The sequence below is a fragment of the Equus przewalskii genome, chromosome 23 (genome assembly GCF_037783145.1).
Source record: "Equus przewalskii isolate Varuska chromosome 23, EquPr2, whole genome shotgun sequence".
In the NCBI taxonomy this organism is placed as follows: domain Eukaryota; kingdom Metazoa; phylum Chordata; class Mammalia; order Perissodactyla; family Equidae; genus Equus; species Equus przewalskii.
The window spans coordinates 17228672-17247185 of record NC_091853.1 but is presented as its reverse complement, the minus strand read 5'-3'; the positions used below and the strand labels follow the sequence as shown (position 1 = coordinate 17247185).

At 36.7% G+C, this 18514-nt stretch overlaps 1 protein-coding gene across 2 annotated transcripts in view; it reads right to left on the bottom strand.

Annotated features, from left to right (window-relative positions):
* Nucleotides 1-920: 920 nt before the first annotated feature.
* TSEN15 (tRNA splicing endonuclease subunit 15) overlaps nucleotides 921-18514 on the bottom strand; it is a 44487-nt gene continuing 26893 nt past the window's right edge. For both annotated transcript variants that reach the window (XM_070591246.1, XM_070591247.1), the window contains exons 7-8: nucleotides 2838-2979; nucleotides 921-2310 (exon numbers count right to left, since the gene is read on the bottom strand). In XM_070591246.1, the coding sequence (XP_070447347.1) occupies nucleotides 2290-2310; nucleotides 2838-2979 (163 nt within the window). In that variant the 3' untranslated portion in view covers nucleotides 921-2289. The remainder of the gene's footprint in view (nucleotides 2311-2837; nucleotides 2980-18514) is intronic.

Here is an 18514-nt window from a genome sequence, read left to right as displayed (position 1 = left end):
GGAACATTCTGAAACAGAGTAAACATGCCAGGACGTACAGTGGGATCGAGGCCTAGTTTTAAAGATTTCTGGGAGAAAGCTCCTTTCACAGTCAACCCCAAAAGACACTCTGGTCTTGTAGTACCTAAGAGCCCACTAGTCACCAGATCTGACACACAAATCTAACATTCATTAAGCCTTACTCTTTTTTTCTGAAAATGTAGATTTTCCCTAGCACTGCGATGAAAAGTCTTAAAAGCAATCAAATGGCGGAGACCCTAAGAACTGATCACAAACTGTTTTAGGATCCTTAGATCTGCAAATTGCCAAGTGGAGTCACAGAAACACACACTGTTCTGAACTGGTGCATCCTCAGGCCTTCTGGGGAAGCAGAGGGAGTCTGAAGGAGTTGTCGGGACTTTTCCATTCAGGATAAAAGTGAAATTCAAACATCGAGTCAGGAACTACTACAGACCAAGAGTGAGGCTTTATACCATTTGGTAACGTTCCTACTTTTCACCATGTTTCCTTTCTTATTTTCTGGAGTAATTAGCCATGATTTGCTTGTAACCAACAGAACATGGCAAAGGTGACAGGATGTATACGATTACCTTACGTAAGATTATAAGGTCCATCTTGCTGAGACTCTCTCCCTTGCTGGTTTCAGGAAGCAACCAGTCACACTGGCAAGGCCCATGTGGCAAAGAGCTGAGGGTGGCCTCTTGCCAACAGCCCACCAGAAATTGAGATCCTCAGTCCACCAGCTCACAGGGCATTGAAAACCACTACGACATGAGTGAGGAAATAATCCTTCTCCAATCAAGTCTCAGATGAGCTTACAAAGGACCCAACTTTGAGATATTAAATATGTGTTTAAAGTTGCTAAGATTGTGGTAATATTATCATGCAACAACAGATAAGTAAGATAGATTTCAAGACACTTTATTTTAAAACACTTTTATTATAAAAGTAATACAAATAAACAAAAACTGAAATATTGAAGAAAGACAAAGTCATCCATTTACTGCCCTGCCATCCTATTATAACTACAGTAGTTTGTCATCTTTTTATTTATATGCTTGGTGTGTTATTTACAGCTATGATCATACCCATTCAAACACTTTTGTACCTTGCCTTTTTACCAAATATTTTCTCATGTTTCTCATTATATTCATTACTAATTTTTAATGAGTACATAATGTACCATTCATTGGCTATATATATCTGTTTACTGACTACTTCCCCAGACCAGGGGTTGGCAAACTATGGCTCTGCATTTGGAAGTAAAGTTTTATTGGAACACAGCCACGCCCATTTGTTTATGTGGTTATTTTTATACTACCAACTGCAGAGTCCAGAAGCTGTGAGAGAGACTAGGGCCTGCAAAGCCTAAAATATTTCCTTTCTGGCCCTTTAGAGAAAAAGTTTGCTGATTCCTGACTTAAACTTTTAAGCGATTTATAATTTGGGCTATTACAAGTAATGCCACTTGGAACATCTTTGTGCATATAATTTTTTGTACTTTAGGCAACTTAATTGGGAAGTATTAACAAAAGCAGAATAACTGAGTCTACTTAATAAAGATGTTTTCAAGGCTGACACTGTCCACCACTGTCTCTCTTGTAACATTCTAGCTATGCTATAATAAGGGTGGTGGTAATAAGAATGGAAAGGATGGCCCTGTACTCCTGTAGGTAGCACTTCTCTGGTCCCTATTAATCTAGACATGTAATTTTACACTCTGGATGAGCATATTTTTAGTTTTGATTTAAAGTTAACCAAAAAGGGAAGTAACAGTAATTGGAACATGAAAACCAATTGAAAGAAAACTTTTACTTTCTACTGGGGCTGAAAAAGCAGACTGAAGTAAACTCTGCAGGTGTCAAGGTGTATGCCATGCCATTCCAGGCTCGCCGTAGTGGCCATAATGCCCCGGGAGGGCTGAGTAAGGGAAGGCGGTGGCAGTCTCAACAGTCTAGTAGTGGCAGCAGTGAACAACGAGGCAGCTGTGGGTGCGGGATGACAGAAGAAACACACGTACTCCATCCCTTGAAACACATCCTAGGCATAAACTTGTATACAACTGTAATTAATCTGTCTCCAGATAAGAAAGTTCTAGAGTAACTACCCTACACTTCTTAACAAAAAAACATTCTTCTATCTGGGAAAATTTTATTCTTCAAAAAGAAAACTTATGGATTATGACCAGCTGAGTCAACCCTGACTATCTCTGAGATAAAAGACGAAGCAGGCTGATGGGTCTCAAATCCACTCTTGAATGAACAAAGTAAGCATCGGGAAGTATAGGTGTCATCTTCTAAGAGAAATATTCTGCAACATAAAAAAAAAACATATCAGGATAGACCTTTTCCCCAACAAATTATATAAAAGTAAAATTAGAAAGATATTTAATGTAATTATCCCAATTATGCCAACAAGTATGTAAAGAAATCATATATAACATCTTTACTTTATTAAAATGTTCCTGTCAAAATGTCAACCAACTTAACATTTCCTAAAGAAGTGTTCTTTTGGTTAAAACTATTATTAGCCTTTTCACTCGACCTCAGTTACTCATCAAATAATTAAATGCATCACGATTTCGTGAAGTACTCTGGGGAACTCTGAAATTCTCCATAGAGTAAGGAAATCAAATTATTTCTGTGAAAATAACAAAGAACATGTTACTTTGAACAAAATATAGCCAGTGTTCTGAGGTATGAGAATCAAGTCATTTTTTTCCTTGAATTTTCATATTGCAAAGGAAGTCATTCTATGAATGGCTCGACTCACACTTAAAATCATGTCATAATTTTCCTCTTTTTTCACTGTTTACTGATAGTTGCCTCAAAACTGACCTGAGGGTCTGGCAGCATAAATCCATCAGTTAGTTTATAATAGACTATGGTGGAATCAGACTCCACTATGGCCAAAGTAAAAGACATCGGCAAGTCTGGATCACCTTGCAATTTTCGAGATGCCTTCAAGATCTCCCTTATCCTGAAAATAAAGTCACAATACATTTAGGATTCACAGTCACTCAGTTAATAATAAGATCAAATACTGTAAAATATTGGGGAAAAGGTAGGCAATTACATTATATGCCTAATGCTAAGGAAATATCTGAAGGCTCAAATATAAACATTTAAAGTTGTCTTTTCTTACAGAAAAACCTGCAAGTAAGGGCTATCTACTGACTTTTGGTCCTCCTCTTCTGTATTCACCCTTCTCTCCTGATCATTATACCTGAGAGAATCAAACTGTATTTAGGAATCCACAGAATGGGAAATTAATAGTGTTTAGTGCATCTAAATTGGCTAAGGATCCTGGGTATTCGTTTTCCAATTTTCCACCTTGGTATCTTATAGTGGAACAATTTCACATTCAGGTTTTTCTTTTTAAATAGACTATAATAAATGTTTCCTCCATGTTCCTACATGGTGTTCATAATTATCACTTTTAAATAGCTATATAATAGTCTATTGATCCGTAATTTACCCAATCATTCCCCATGGCTATAAAGTGCTTTCAGGCGTTCTGGGGTGAGAAGGGCACTAATAAAGAAAAGCTGTGATGATCATCTTTCTGCAGGTAGTTGTTTCTTTTCAAATATTTCTATTGGGTCTTTCCATGTATCAGAATTATTAGATATGAATATAGATATTTTGATGGTTCTCAATATGTATTCTGATACTCAATAAAAGCTAAGAAAAAACTATAGATTTTTGCAAAATTATATACCAAGCATCAATGTATTAAAGGATTTCAATTTGCTTGCTGTGGAAAATAATTTACCAAATCTAATATCTAGGTCTTCAAAGCACTATTAGCTTTTGTTTACCACAAACTAAAAATCCTTATAACCTACTCAATAAAGCCTGTGTTCAATAATTCAGTAAAATGCAACCTCCAGAGGAGCTTTCTTAAAAAGGCAAATAAAAAATGATTAGTTATTTTTTCATTAAGTTAAGCAATTCTCCAGAAATTGGAAAAAGATTTCCTAGCATATTAACATGCTACAAATGAATATGTAAATAACTCAACACTATATTCTCTTCAGCAAAAGTGTAATTTGGCCCCTTAAGTTCTACTTCCCATCTCTAAATAAAAATTCGTATGGTCACTCTTTACCCATCCTATTAGCTGTTGAATCTATAAAGAGTATAAAAAGAAAAGTCTCGGCTTTAAAATATTCTTACTACAATAATTAAAATGCTTTTTTTTTAAATCTGTAGTAGAGACTGGAGACTTTAAAGTGATTTAAAACACCAATAAACTACTGGAAAAGCTGAAATTAAATTGTTTTTGCTAAAATATCACTTAATCATTGCATAATATCTTAGAGTGACAACTGGTTTGTTAAAACAGTCAAAAAAGGCTGCTTACCTACTACGTATCATTGAAGTTTACACAGGCATGTAATGTATAAGGAGAGAATGAGTTTCTAAGTTTGTTTCCTCATTTTCAAACCATTGCTAAAATGACCTTGAAAGATTTGTCAACAACATGGTAATACTTCAGTAGTTAAGCATAACTGTCAGGCAACATTTATTGGATAAATAAAATCTGTCTACCTGGCAAAATCTTAATTCCTTTTCAAGAGTCAGCAAGGCATCATCTTCTCTCTGAAGTCTTCCCTGCCACCTGTCTCCACCCTCTACGCAAAGTTGCGTATCTGACCCTATGGAGGCACCTTGTGCAAACCTACATTACTATAATTGTTACCTTGTATTTATACACCTAAGTGCCTGTATTCCACTGGATTGTACCCATTTTGAGGGTCAAATCTTTTTTAAAAAAATGCGTTAATGCCCAATATGTAGTAGACTACCTCGGTAGAATGAATGAAGATTTTTGAATGAAGGTTTCCATGTGGCTATAACTAACTCTTCAGGTACATAAGCTTTAAAATATAATTCTAAAAAACATTTTTCTAAAATTCACTATGCAATTCTATTACACTAAATAAAAGTTCAACTTCTCTTGACAGCTGAAGGTCATCATTTTTGGTACTTATTATTGTAGATACAGTGGTAGATGGTGTACCAAAGAACTCCCTAGAATTTAATTTCTTAAAAGTATCTGATATTTGCTTGCTTTTTGTTCATCAAAACATTCAAATTGTTTTATCATTTGTCTCTAGACCAGGGCTTGGCAAACTATGGTCACCTGTTTTTTTATGGCTCACAAAGCTAAGGATGGTTTTACATCTTTAAATGGTATATTTTAAATAGTCATATAAATACCTACATTAATAGCCTTGATTTTGCCACTCTGTCCACAAAGACTAAGATATTTACTACTGGGCCCTTTAAGAAAAAGTTTTCTGACTCCTACCCCCACACTATGAAAAAGGTTAAAAATAAAAATTGTAAGATGTCATCACCAGGGCAGTGCACTTTCTTTTTTTTTTTCAATATTATTGATTCAAAAGTCAGAGTGGGAGGAGGTTCCACTTCTAATTAGGATATAGAAGACCTCAAAAGACCACCATTCCTACCATGACAGAGAAAACACCTGATCTGCTTAAAAATATAGCATTTTTCTTCAAAGCCATTAAAGAGATGTGAACACAAAGAAGTTTGAAGGAACTAAATTCCGGCGAGAAGTGAGCCTTTCCCTGGAAAGTAGGGACCAAGAAACAGACACTTCCGTCTGCCACTTGCCATTCCTCAGGCAATTGCCAAGTCTGGGCACAGTGTCTGGAGGAGTGAGCTAGTCACAGGCAAGCAACTTCCCTGGGACACCAGGAGAAAGAACGCAGCAGGACTTGTAACAGCTGCATGTGAAGTGGCATGGTAGACTGGAGTCTGGAGGGACACCAACCCCTGCAGTTCACCCTCTCCGTCCTAAGACTTCTGTGGCGTTTAAGCGACAGCATGAAAAGCTGGTGGAGGGACCTGAGAATGGCAAGCAAGCTCTCATTAAAAGCCCTGCTGACGAGAGAGGACTGATCCTATTCTCAAGACACGTGAAGCTGAGACAACTGAGGCAGCTAACATCGTACTGCAGCTGTGGCCCTCCTGACTTCTGATTGGATCCACCCAACAAGCCCTGACCCGACTTGCCAGAGAGAGGAGAGGATGAGCTCTGGGGCAGGGAGCACCACCAACATCAATCTCTTATAAATGCACAATGTCCTGTATTCAGCGAAAAGTCCTAAACTCTGTGAAGAAGCAGGAAAATGGACCTAATAATCCCAAGCGAAAAGTCAGTATAAGAAGACCTTCAGAAAACTACGGCTGTTGGAAAAGCTCGGATGTTGGAATTAATAGTTGAAGACTCTAAAATAACTATTACATTATAGTATTAAGGAAATAACCCAGACAAAATAGGTGACAAGATGAAAAATTTAAACAGAAAAATGGAGACTCTAAAGAAAACGGACATTCTAGAATTTTGAAATAATATATATTTTCAAAGCATTGACTAGGCTTAATAGTAGACTAGACATGGCTGAAAGGATTTAGTAAACTTGAAAACAGGTCACAAGAAAACAAATTGAACTACAAAGACAGAAAAGAATAAAAAAAGCCATCAGAAGTCTTTGGGACACTATCAGTTTAACACGTGTAAATGGAATTACAGAAGGAAAGGAAAGAAAGAGTGGTGTATGTCTCAGTCTGTTCAGGCTGCTATAACAAAATATCACAAACTGGGCAGCTTATAAACAACAGAAATTTATTTCTCACAGTCCTGGAGGCTGGAAAGTCCAGATCAAGACTCTAGCCTGGTCCTGTTCTGGCGGAGACCCTCTTCTTGGTTCACAGTCAGCACGTTCTCACCGTGTCTTCACATGGTGAAAGGGGCAAGAGATGCCTGTCTTGGGGTCTCCTTTATAAGGCACTAATCCCATTTATGAGGGCTTCGCCTTCATGACTTAAGCACCCCCAAAGGCCCCACCTTCTAATACTATCATCTTCAGGGGTTTTAACATATGAAATTTGGGGGTACACATTCAGAGTATAGCAGTGTAGAAGAAATAGTAAGACTTTTCCAAAATTGTTGTCTCTAAATGTAAAGTGTGTTTCTTATAGAGAGTATATAGTTGGATCTTGTTTTTATATCCACTCTTAGAATTTCTGCCCTTTGATTAGAGTGTTGAATCCATTCACATTTAAAATTAATAGATATTGTTAGATTTATGTCTGACATTTTGCTTTCTATATATCACGTCTTTTTTGTTCTTTGTTCCCCCTTTGCTACCTTCTTTTGTATTACATAGATATTTTCTACTGCACTGCTTTAATTTGGCTGTGTTTTTTTTACTATATTTTTTTGAGTTTCTTAATGGTGGTTCTTGAGATTACTATATGCACCTTAATTTATCACAATTTATCTCAGATTAATAATAACTCAACTCTAACAAAATACAGAAACTGCTCCAATATAGCGGTATACCTCTATGTCCATACCTGGGATTTATTGTAAGGATCAATGAGGTGGCACACTTTGAAAAGGCTTTGCAAACTGTCAAGCAGTCACTGAATATAAGCTTTATTATATAGTATCTATACCAAATTTTGCTACCTTACAAACTGGGACATAATGTTTGTATCCACCCCCCTCCCCTTAAAAAACAAATTTCCACCTACGTACAACTGCAGGACAATTAGCTAGATTTCTGTTCATATCAGAGTTTACTTTAGAAAGAGATGTTTAGAAGAAGCAACCACAGATATTAATCAGAAACCTCATTACACAGCATTCATGGGGAAGTGACATTCTGAAGACACTGAAATACACACAAGTTAAAATAAGTTTCTTTAAACATCCCTAACTGGCAGGGTATGACAAGGATGGGAAACACATGGAAGGGAAACAAACCCATTAGGACAACTTTTGCAAATTTTCCATTTCTCAAGATATGCTATTGTTTAAATCAGAATGTATGTGTGTGTGAGTGCGCACAGGCACATGTGTAGTTTTTCCTAAGGTAAACTGTGTGGGAATTTTAGCCCATATATTGAAAATTAGGATAGAAATTTCCATCTCGTTTGTATTTGTTTCCAGAGTTCTTGGATATAAACAGCAAAATATTTTCAAATGTCCTCAGAACACCCATGTGGGAAACCCTAACATTTGAAAATTAGCTCAGAGTTGTAAAGGGGGTTTTGTCTTCGGAGTTGAGGTAAATCACTGTCAAAAATGAAATGGAAGTTCCCATCTCAGAGCTCTGTTCATCCCACTCAGTGGCGTGTATGGGAAAACTACCAATGAATCTTCTCAGCAATAACAGAATAAAACGGTTTGTCTGCCTCTGTTACCCAAAGCACACTTGGGAAGTCTTACAAAGATTCAGTTCAGGATCTCTTCTAGTCTATTTTTAACGTATGTTTAAAGTGATGCCACCATTGTTCCCCATCCAGACCTTTCTTGTTTGTTTCCTTTATGGGATACTTTACTGATAAACTCCTAAAAACATTTACTTTGCCTTTAAGTCAACAGATTGCTCTTTCTCAATCTAACAACAACAACGACAGGTTCCAAAATTCTACTTTAAAAATCACACGATTGTAAAGATGCCGAGAACAATGAAGCATACTAAAACACCATAATCTCACTTGGCTTCCAACAAGTTTACAGTTTGAAATCTTACCTGAGAAACCACAGGACAAAGTTTCCTTATACATATAATTTTTAAAAGCTCAGTTCTTTGGAAAAATATTGTAGAGATGCTTCATCACACAAATCTAAAATAATAACTTAGATAAAATTCCTTATAGTTCATATTTGATAGAAATCCACATATGAAAAACATAACCTATGCATTAATAATAAGAATTTCAGGTTTTTGAGTTCGTTATATTTCAAAGGAAAAATTCCACCCAAAGAGAGAAATCAGTAACAATCATAGTTATTGATCAACAGTAACAGAATTTGATGTTTATAATAGGTTTTTCTTTCTCATAACTGTTCACAGAGGAGCTCAGCATCCTGAAAATGGTGATTCCAAAGTTTAACAAAGCTAACCTAAAAACAAGCCTGAGGTAAACACACGCAACACTATTTGACTACTGCCGTTCTTCCAAACCATTTAAATGTCTTCCATAAATCTTAGCATTCACTTTTCTGTAATGACCCTACAATAGAGACTAAGTAATGGAGATTTGCACAGAGGACAAGAAAGCTAAAGATAACATTACTTTTAGCTTCGACAGTGTTGAAATAGAATGCCTCACGGGTTAAAATTATTATTTTCAACCCACAGGAAGCAATATCTCCTTCTGTCCTCGTCAATGTGGTCAAACTGGTACATGCCATAGCCTCATCAGTGAAAGACATTAACTCCTGGATCTGCCTCATTATGATATATTGGAACAATACACCATACTGTAACTCTGGACTGCAAGGCAAAATTAAATTGGTGCCAAAGATGCCAAGGAGGCCTTGTTCATCCACAGGCTCAATCCTGAAGAAAAGTTTCAAGGATAGCAGACCACTTCCTTGGGAATCATGCCAAGGCCTTCCTAGTGAAAAATCAAGGTAGCTAAAACCCCAGGAGGGTTTATTGAACAATTAAGCGCCTGTGCGGCTATTCACCCCAGTGGGAAGCCATTCTGCTAAAATAAACTGCAAGGTTTTTTGTGTTTGTTTTGAGGGCAAGGGAAAAAATGCTCTATCAGTTGAAAGAAGCTGCCAGAATTGGGGGTTTCACCAGCAACAGATTTCCAGCAGAGGTAGTATAAGGACACACATCCTGATACTCAGGGAAGCTAAGTGACAGAAATCATTTTACCAGTTATTAGACTTTAGTCCTCTAATAAAACAATGGTCATTAAATGAATGTGTAATAAAGAATATACTTTTAGAGGAAGGAAACATTTTCAATTACAGGGAAAGAATAATGAAATATCCTTCAAAAAAGTATGTAGCCTTTCAGGATTAAATCTCATAACTAAGAACATCTTTAAAAATGTTCTAAAGAAGGAAGTCAATTAGTTGTAGTAAGCCTTACTCCACTATTAATATAAGTCCTTTCCCCAAGACACTAAGAAAAAAGAGGAGTTGAAAGAGGGGGAGGGATATGGATGATAAGAATTTAACGAAAATGTAAGGAAGCCATTACCAGCATCGCAGAGCACCTCTTCAGACCTATGATGATTCACTGTCCCCAGATGCATGTTATAGTTACAGAGTAAAGTGTGGGAAATAGTGATAAATCTTGCAGCAAGTGGATGGGTTCTGCAGACATTCTCATTTTTTAGAAACTCTTCAAAGGCTGCTTGTAGCATATCCGTATGTTCTTTAAGATATTACTTAGCAAGTCTCTGCTGCAGGAACTGAGTAGTCTAAGAGAGTTCATTCATTCATTCAACAAATACTTACTTAACACCAAGTAGCAGGTACCAGGCTAGGCACTGGGGAAACAGCAACAAACAGACCAAAGTTCTTGCTTTCATGGAGGTTATTTTAGAGAGGGGAAAGGAAGATATTAAACAATCAAAGAAAACCAAATATACAATACATTGAGTAGCAATAAATATGGTAAGTGTTATAAAAGAGGACCACTTCATAGGTTGTAATAGTACATGGGGTGAGATGATAGCTTAAATCAGAGTGATGGCAGTGTAGCAGAAGTGGTGGGAAATGGACAGATATTGAACACACTTTTAAGGGAGAACTGACAGAATCTGTTGATAAATTATTTTTAGGGTATGAGAACTGGGTGGACTAAAACTAATAAGAGATTATAGCAAGGTTACAGGATACAAAGTTAATATACAAAAGTCAACTGCTTTCCCATATACCAGCAATGAACAATTGGAATTTGAAATAAAAAACACACCACCACTTACATTAGCATCAAAAAAATGAAATACTTAGGTATAAACCTAACAAAAATATATACAAGATCTACAGAAGGACAACGATAAAACTCTGAGGAGGGGGCTGGCCTGGTGGCACAGTGGTTAAGTTTGCATGCTCTGCTTTGGTGGCCCTGGGGTCACGGGTTTGGATCCTGGGCTTGGACCTACACACCACTCATCAAGCCATGCTGTGGTGGCATCCCACACATAAAATAGAGGAAGACTGGCAAGATGTTAGCTCAGGGCCACTCTTCCTCACCAAAAAAACCCCAAACAAATAAACAAAAAAACTTTGATGAAAGAAATCATAGGAAATCGAAATAAACAGAGAGATAGTCCATGTTCCTGGCTAGGCAGGCTCAGTATTGTTAAGATGCCCATTCTTCCCAATGTGATTTATAGATTAAGTACAATCTCAATCAAAACCCTAGCAAGTTATTTTGTGGATATCGACAACCTGATTCTAAAGTTTATATGAAAAGGCAAAAGACCAGGAATAGCCAACACAATACTTAAGAACACAGTGAGAGGACTGACATTACCCGACTTCAAGACTTATAAAGCTACTGCAAGGTAAGACCACGTGGTATTGGCAAAGGAACAAACAAACAGGTTAAGGGACTAGAACAGAGAGCCCAGAACTGACCCACACAAATATAGTCAATTGAGTTTTGACAAAGGAGGGAAAGCAAGTCAATGGAAAAAGAACAGTCTTTTCAACAAATGGTGCTGGAACAACTGGACATCAATATGCAAAAAAAAAAAAAAAAAAGAATCTAGACACACAACTTACACCCTTTACAAAAATTAACTCAAAATGGATCATAGACCTAAATGTAAAATACAAAACTATAAAACTTTTAGAAGACAACATAGGAGAAAATCTAGGTGACCTTGGGTTTGGTGATGACTTTTTAGATACAACACCAAAAGCATGATCCAAGAAAGAAAAAATTGTTAAGTTGGACTCTATTAAAATTAAAAACTTCTGTTCTGCAAAAAACATTGTTAAGAGAACGAAAAGACAAGCCTTGGACTGGGAGAAAATATTTGCAAAACACATATCTGATAAAGGACTTGTATCCAACATACATAAGGAACTCTTAAAATTCAACAAAACAAATAACCCAAATAAAAAATGGGCAAAAGATCTGAACAGACACCTGATCAAAGAAGATATGCAAATGCCACATTAGCATAGAAAAAGATGCTTAACATCACATGTCATTAGGGAATTACCAACTAAAGAAAAAACAAGGGGCCGCCGCGTGGCCAAGTGGTTAAGTTTGTGCACTTCGCTTCGGTGGCCCAAGGTTTCGCCAGTTCGGATCCTGGGCGCGGACATGGCACTGCTTGTTAGCCCATGCTGAGGCAGCATCCCAGATGCCACAACTAGGATCCACAACTAAAATATACAACTATGGACTGGGGGGATTTGGGGAGAAAAAAAGCAGAAAAAAAAAAGATTGGCAACAGTCGTTAGCTCAGGTGCCAATCTAAAAAAAAAAAAAATGAGACACTACTACTTACCTATTATAATGGATAAAAGTCAAAAAACTAACAATAGCATGGTGGCAAGGATCCACATTGCTAAGTGAAAGAAGTCAATCTGAAAAGGCTACATACTTCATGATTTCAGCTATATCACATTCTGGAGAAGGCAAAACTATAGAGGAAGTTAAAAGTTCAGTGGCTGCCAGGGATTCAGGGTAGGGGCAACTATTCTGTATGTAACGGTGGACACATGACATTATACATTTGTCAAAATCGACAGAATTGTACAAGAAAACAGTGAACCCTAATGTAAACTATGGCTTTAGTTAATACTAATGTATCAATATTGGTTCATTAGTTGTAACAAAAGTACCACACTAAGATGTGAGTCATACAGGAAACATGGTGCTGGACCAGAGCTTACGGGAAACATGGTGCTGGACCAGAGCTTATAGGAGAAACCACTGTACTGTGTGCTCGATTTTTCTCTTAAGTCCAGAATTGTTCTAAAAAATAAAGTCTATATATATAAAAAAATGACTCGAAGACTTTTGGCCTGAGTTTCGGAATGAATACAGCTGCCATTTACTGATATGGGGGAAACTGCAGAAAGAACAGTTTAGGGGACAAATCGAGAGCTCTTTTCGGACACGCTAATTTGAAATGCATTTTAGATCTCAGCGGACATGTCAAGAAGGCAGTTAAATATGAGTCTTGGGTTCATGGAAGAGGTCGAGCTGGAGACATAAATTTGGGAGTCATCAGTATATGAGTATTTAAAACCATGGAATCATATGAGGGAGCTTAGGGAGTGAGTATAAAGAAGACAAAATATCAGGGCCTGAGCTCTAGGGCACTTTAACATTTAGAGACCAGAAACTTGAAAAGGTTCAGGGAAGGAGGCTAAGAAATGGCAAGTGACGGAGAGAGTTACTAAACCTCCCCAAATCCCCAAGACATGCTCTTGCACTCATAGTTGATCACTTCCTATATCCTCACAGATTTATATATTTTAATTGCTATCTTTAGAGAAAATGGAAACAAGCATTACAATTCCTAATATTCTGATTCAAATGATTTTCCCACCTTTATTTCAGGATATACCAGTATCTCCCAAAGACCTCAAAATGGCAAAACTCCTGATTTGGCTTTCTCTTCTCTTTGAATTCCTTAACCCATTTGGCCTCTCTTGATCTATCCCTTATCGGGAAGAGGGTTACTTTTTTCACACTCTTTCTATCTCCGTCTCTCCTTCCCTCTCTTCCTCCTCCTTCCCCCATTCCCATCTCTCTCACATTACACACATGCATGCCCCCAATCCAGGGCTTTCTCACCAGTTCCGGCAGGCACTCCGTCTGCCATTACTACATACTATGTCATAACGAACCATTTGCAATTTTCAGGCTCTCTCAGCCCTTATACCTTGCTCACGTTACTACTTCTGTTAGGAACATCCAATCCCGTCCTCATTCCATATGGAATGCTTATACATATTTCAAACAACCTGTCTTGCCGGAAGCTTTCCCAGACACCCCCACCTCCTACAGTACCAGCTGAGGTTGCATCTCCTCCCTCTGCAGTCTTCCTGGGTGCCCTGTACATATCTCTTTTTATGTTTGCCACGCTGGATATAAATGTATGTCCATCTCAGCTCTAGACTGTGAGCATCTCAGGGGCAAGGTCTGTGATGTTTTGTACCTCCTGCGTCCAGTATACATCAGGCACCCAATAAATGAATGAACAGCCTAGAGGATACTGGGGTAATCTGCAGCTTAACTTTTTATCCCCCCTCAAAACCAAAACATGCTTTTACTTTGCCTCTAGATAGTCTCTAATTATATGTATTTTCATTTATAGTCACTATATTTAATGCTTAAAGAAAAAGTATAATTATATACATTTATAACATTTTTACTGAAAGGTAAGTGTAAGAATGATAAATAAAATTTTAATTTTCCCAACACATCTCAGTGTTTTAAAATATGAGTTCTTTTTCTTCTCTCTATAAACACAGTGATACTATGGATTTAAAAATAAACAACTGGTCCATTTTCATCATTTGGGTTACTGCTGTGATAACATATAAACAGTTAATAAAATATTTTTAAAGTAATCATGTCCTTCAGAAAAAGAAAAATTACTATTAACAGTCTTTAAAAACTGTATTTAGAGGCTCCATTAATTCTGACAGAAAAAGAACTGTAGTTCATTTGATTCTATGTAGGAAGAAAGGAGAGTGTATTCTTTTGAAAACAACATTGTAGGAAATAGATTGACATGGCTTAATAAACTAAGCATCAGATTAAAAAAATCACAGGCTAGGAATCCTAACTTTGGCTCTGACATTCATTTCTATGGGTACTGAATTGTTTCCATTTCTTTTAAGGCATAAATTCCCTTAACTGTACAAGAATCTTGACGAAAGAGTCCTGATCAAACCAAATGACTAAGTTCTCAGACTTTTAGCCTTATGGCTGCTGAACCAGCAGATGACCAATTTGGTATATGGAATGTTGAAGCCTTTCTCTAAACTTCTAGAGTAATATTCAAATTGGAAGACGCAAAGAAAGAACATGTGGAAAAATTTCCTTTCAGATAAAATGGCTGAGGGTACCTATTTTAGAGAGGTTATCAATCACCATAAATCAAGAGAAACAGCAGTAATTTGTGGGAACTGGGGGGATAAAATGGACAATGGAGAGGCTCCATCCTCACATAAGCTATCCACTATCCTTTTCTGGCACCGAGAGGAGAGATCCATTTATAATTTAAAGGTTTAAAAGGGTGAATGATTTATTGACATTACTAAGAAAGGAACTATAATCCTTTGTAACAAAGGAAATTTATGGATCATTTCAAAAAAAAATACTGTATCTTAACTGTCTCTGGATTTTATAATCATACAAAACACTTCTTTCAGCTTTTTTTCCAAACTTATAACGTGTATAACCACAGATAAGCTTAAAATACGGCAACTGTGGTTTTAGTTTTCAGCACATCTCTCATATTTTACTGAAGAAATTAAATTGACATTGAAATTAGAAGATGACATAAATTCTACCAGGAAAAAAAAAATGGTAGTGAAAAAACAGAAAAATATTTTTTTCTCATAATTTGCTATGGGTCCTTGTGTAAGTTACTTAAGATATTTTCCCATTTACAAATACCTGTAATACTATTGTCCTAACTTTGTTGTAATATGTTTCTCCCATTTAGGGACACTCAACAAATATCAATGGCAAGGTGGTCCAAAGAGAAGCTAATCAAGCTATCTGAACATAAATTTGACTTCATTTACTACCTTAGCACTGAAAAAAGTCTCCTGGCTTTCATTAAGATTCCTCTGGTTGTCTCATCTTTAAATTCATCAGATCTCTCTGACTTGTGTGGATTTATTAATATGATTTTATACCATTGCAGGGTCTGGGGAAACTGTACCTAAAACCTCCACAGTCATTTACCAAACTTGCTACATGGATTCTCAGATTCACTTTAGTAAGAAACAATCTAGAGCACTTTCCACATGCATATACTATCCAAATACATAACTTAATACAGTATTTTAAAAGTGGGCTAAAAATTATTTTACATTCGCATTAAGCAGTATTTTTAGATGAGAGAAAAAGGAGATTTGTTCTTCCATTCGAGAAACACAAACCACCTCATACTCCATCAGCATAATTTTCTCACTAGATAATCAGATATGGGCACTTCGCCAATTCAATTCTCTCATTGGAAATCAGCCATTAGATCAATATTTTCACGAGGGACTAGTATACACAAGACCTTCTTAGGCTTGAAAAATATGCCAGTGTTTTAACTATGAACATATATTATGTATAATCACTTTACAGAAAACACCCGTCACAAATTGTACTTTTGCTCTAAATATCGCATTCACTCACTGCCATTCAAACACATTCACTCTAATGGAATCTGTCTGCACTCCTGCCAGAAACTATTTAAATACCATCACCAGGTCTAAAGCCTGGGAAAATAGTGGGAAATGGATACAAAAATTGTTTAGGTATTCTTAGAAATTCACAAAGATATAACACTAAAGTTGCCTAGAATTGTTCCCTTTTAAGGAGTCAGCAAATACATGTATACATTATAAAATAAATGATGGAAAGAATACGCAAATGTCTATGCTACTCTGCCACTCAGTAGCCAAGCAGAAAGATAGCTACTTTAGTGGTTTTAAGGGACACAGATTATTTATTGTCATCAGTGGGGAAATATTTTACAACTAAGTGGTAGTTACCTACGTAAATGCTAGAGTTTGGTCCAGTTTTACAAACAGACTCCACAACTTGGGACTTCAATAAGGGTGACAGCTATCGGGCCTTATATGCTATATGCCCTTTGTGAGTAACATGAAATTGCACCTCCAGCAAACTGCCAACTCCTCTGGCTCTGAGGCTTTATACACTACCCAGATTCCCCAGTAATAAAAGTGTTATTTAAAGTTTGTGAGGTATATAGAGCATTAAAAAAGAAAAACCACTACAATCAAGCAGCTAAGCAGCTAAGCAGCACGGTCTAGGACAGTGATTTACAACCGGTGCCCTCACGTTGGTTGTGCAGTGTGGTAAGTAGTTTGATTCTAACAATAAAGTAAGAAAGTTGGCAGGTTATGTTTTAATATAAAATTAATATTCCTTGTAATATATCATCATCCTCATCCACTCACATTCCACCAGGCTTTCTTGAGTGAGAGTCAAAGGCAAGCGAGCAGTAAGAGGCCGCGGGAGCAATATACAAGCCAAAGCTGATTGTGTCTATGCTGCAGTCCAAGGGAAGTGGACTAGAACCACGAGTCAGAACAACAGTAATAATAACAAAGGTTAAAACAATCAGTAAAAGCTGGGCATTAAGTATCAACTGCTACTAAGATCACATAAAGAGAGGTAACCAGACATTATATGCCTCCTGATGAAAGAACAGACCACCAGCTATAGTCTTACTAATGTGATCAAACAGAATCTTATGAAGCTCCTGGTTCCAGCTGCTAATCTGCAGAAAATACAGAGCACAGGGAAACACATTGAAATGCACCATGAGTAAGCAATCAGCAAACCCAGACTATGGGAAAGTATGCAGGTCAAACAGCCTAGGTTCTTTAACAGAAAAACTGCAAGGAAAAGAAAGAGAGAGAGGCAGAATCATAGATCAGGGGTTAGGAAACTACTGGTCTATGGGCCAAATCTAGACTGCCCTCTGTTTTTGCAGATAAAGTTTTATAAGAACATGGCCACATCCATTTGTTTATACATTGTCTACAGCAACTTTCACACTAACATGGCAGAGCTGAGGAGCTGCGACAGAGACCAAATAGTCTGCAAAACCAAAAATATTTACCATCTACAGCTTTACGGAAAGAGTTTGTTGATCTCTACTGCAGATTAACAAAGGTTTACAAGATATAGAAAAAAAAATTTTTTTAATGGGCAAAATTTGAGAGACACAAATAAAGCAGCGCTTTATTTGTAGAAATTAAGCTGATTTTAAAGTTTATATGGAAAATAAATGGACCTAGTATAGCCAAAAAAAAAGTTTTGAAAAAGAACAAAGTTAGAGGACTTACATGACATGATTTCAAGTCTTTATATAAAGCTACAGCAACCAAGACACTGTGGCACTGACACAGGACAGACATACAGATCAATACTAGAGACTAGAGAGTCCACAAATAGACCCACACATATGGTCATCTGATTTTCAACAGAAGTGTCATGGTAATTAAATGGGGAGTCTTTTCAATAAATGGTGCTGGAACAATTGGCCATACATTTGCAAAAAGAAAAAAGAACCTTGACCCTTAACTCACATCACGTATAAAATTCAACTCGAAAGTAATCATAGATCTAAAAGTAAAAACTATAAAACTGCTAGAAGAAAACATAAGAGAAAATTTTATGACTATGGGTTAAGTAAACATTTCTTACACAGAACACAAAAACTATAAACTGTAAAAGAAAAAAATTGATAAACTAGACATCAGTCAAAATAAAAAACTTCTGTTCTTCTATGGAAATTAAGAAAATGAAAAGGCAAGCCTCAGACTGGGAGAAAATATTTTCAAAAAAGATATTTGATAAAGGAATTGTATTCAGGACACAAAAATCAACCTCGCAATTTATTAAGAACACAAATGACACAATCTCTAAAATACAAGCAATAGATTTGAACTGATGCTTGGCCAAAGAGGTATGCGTGGCAAATAAGTA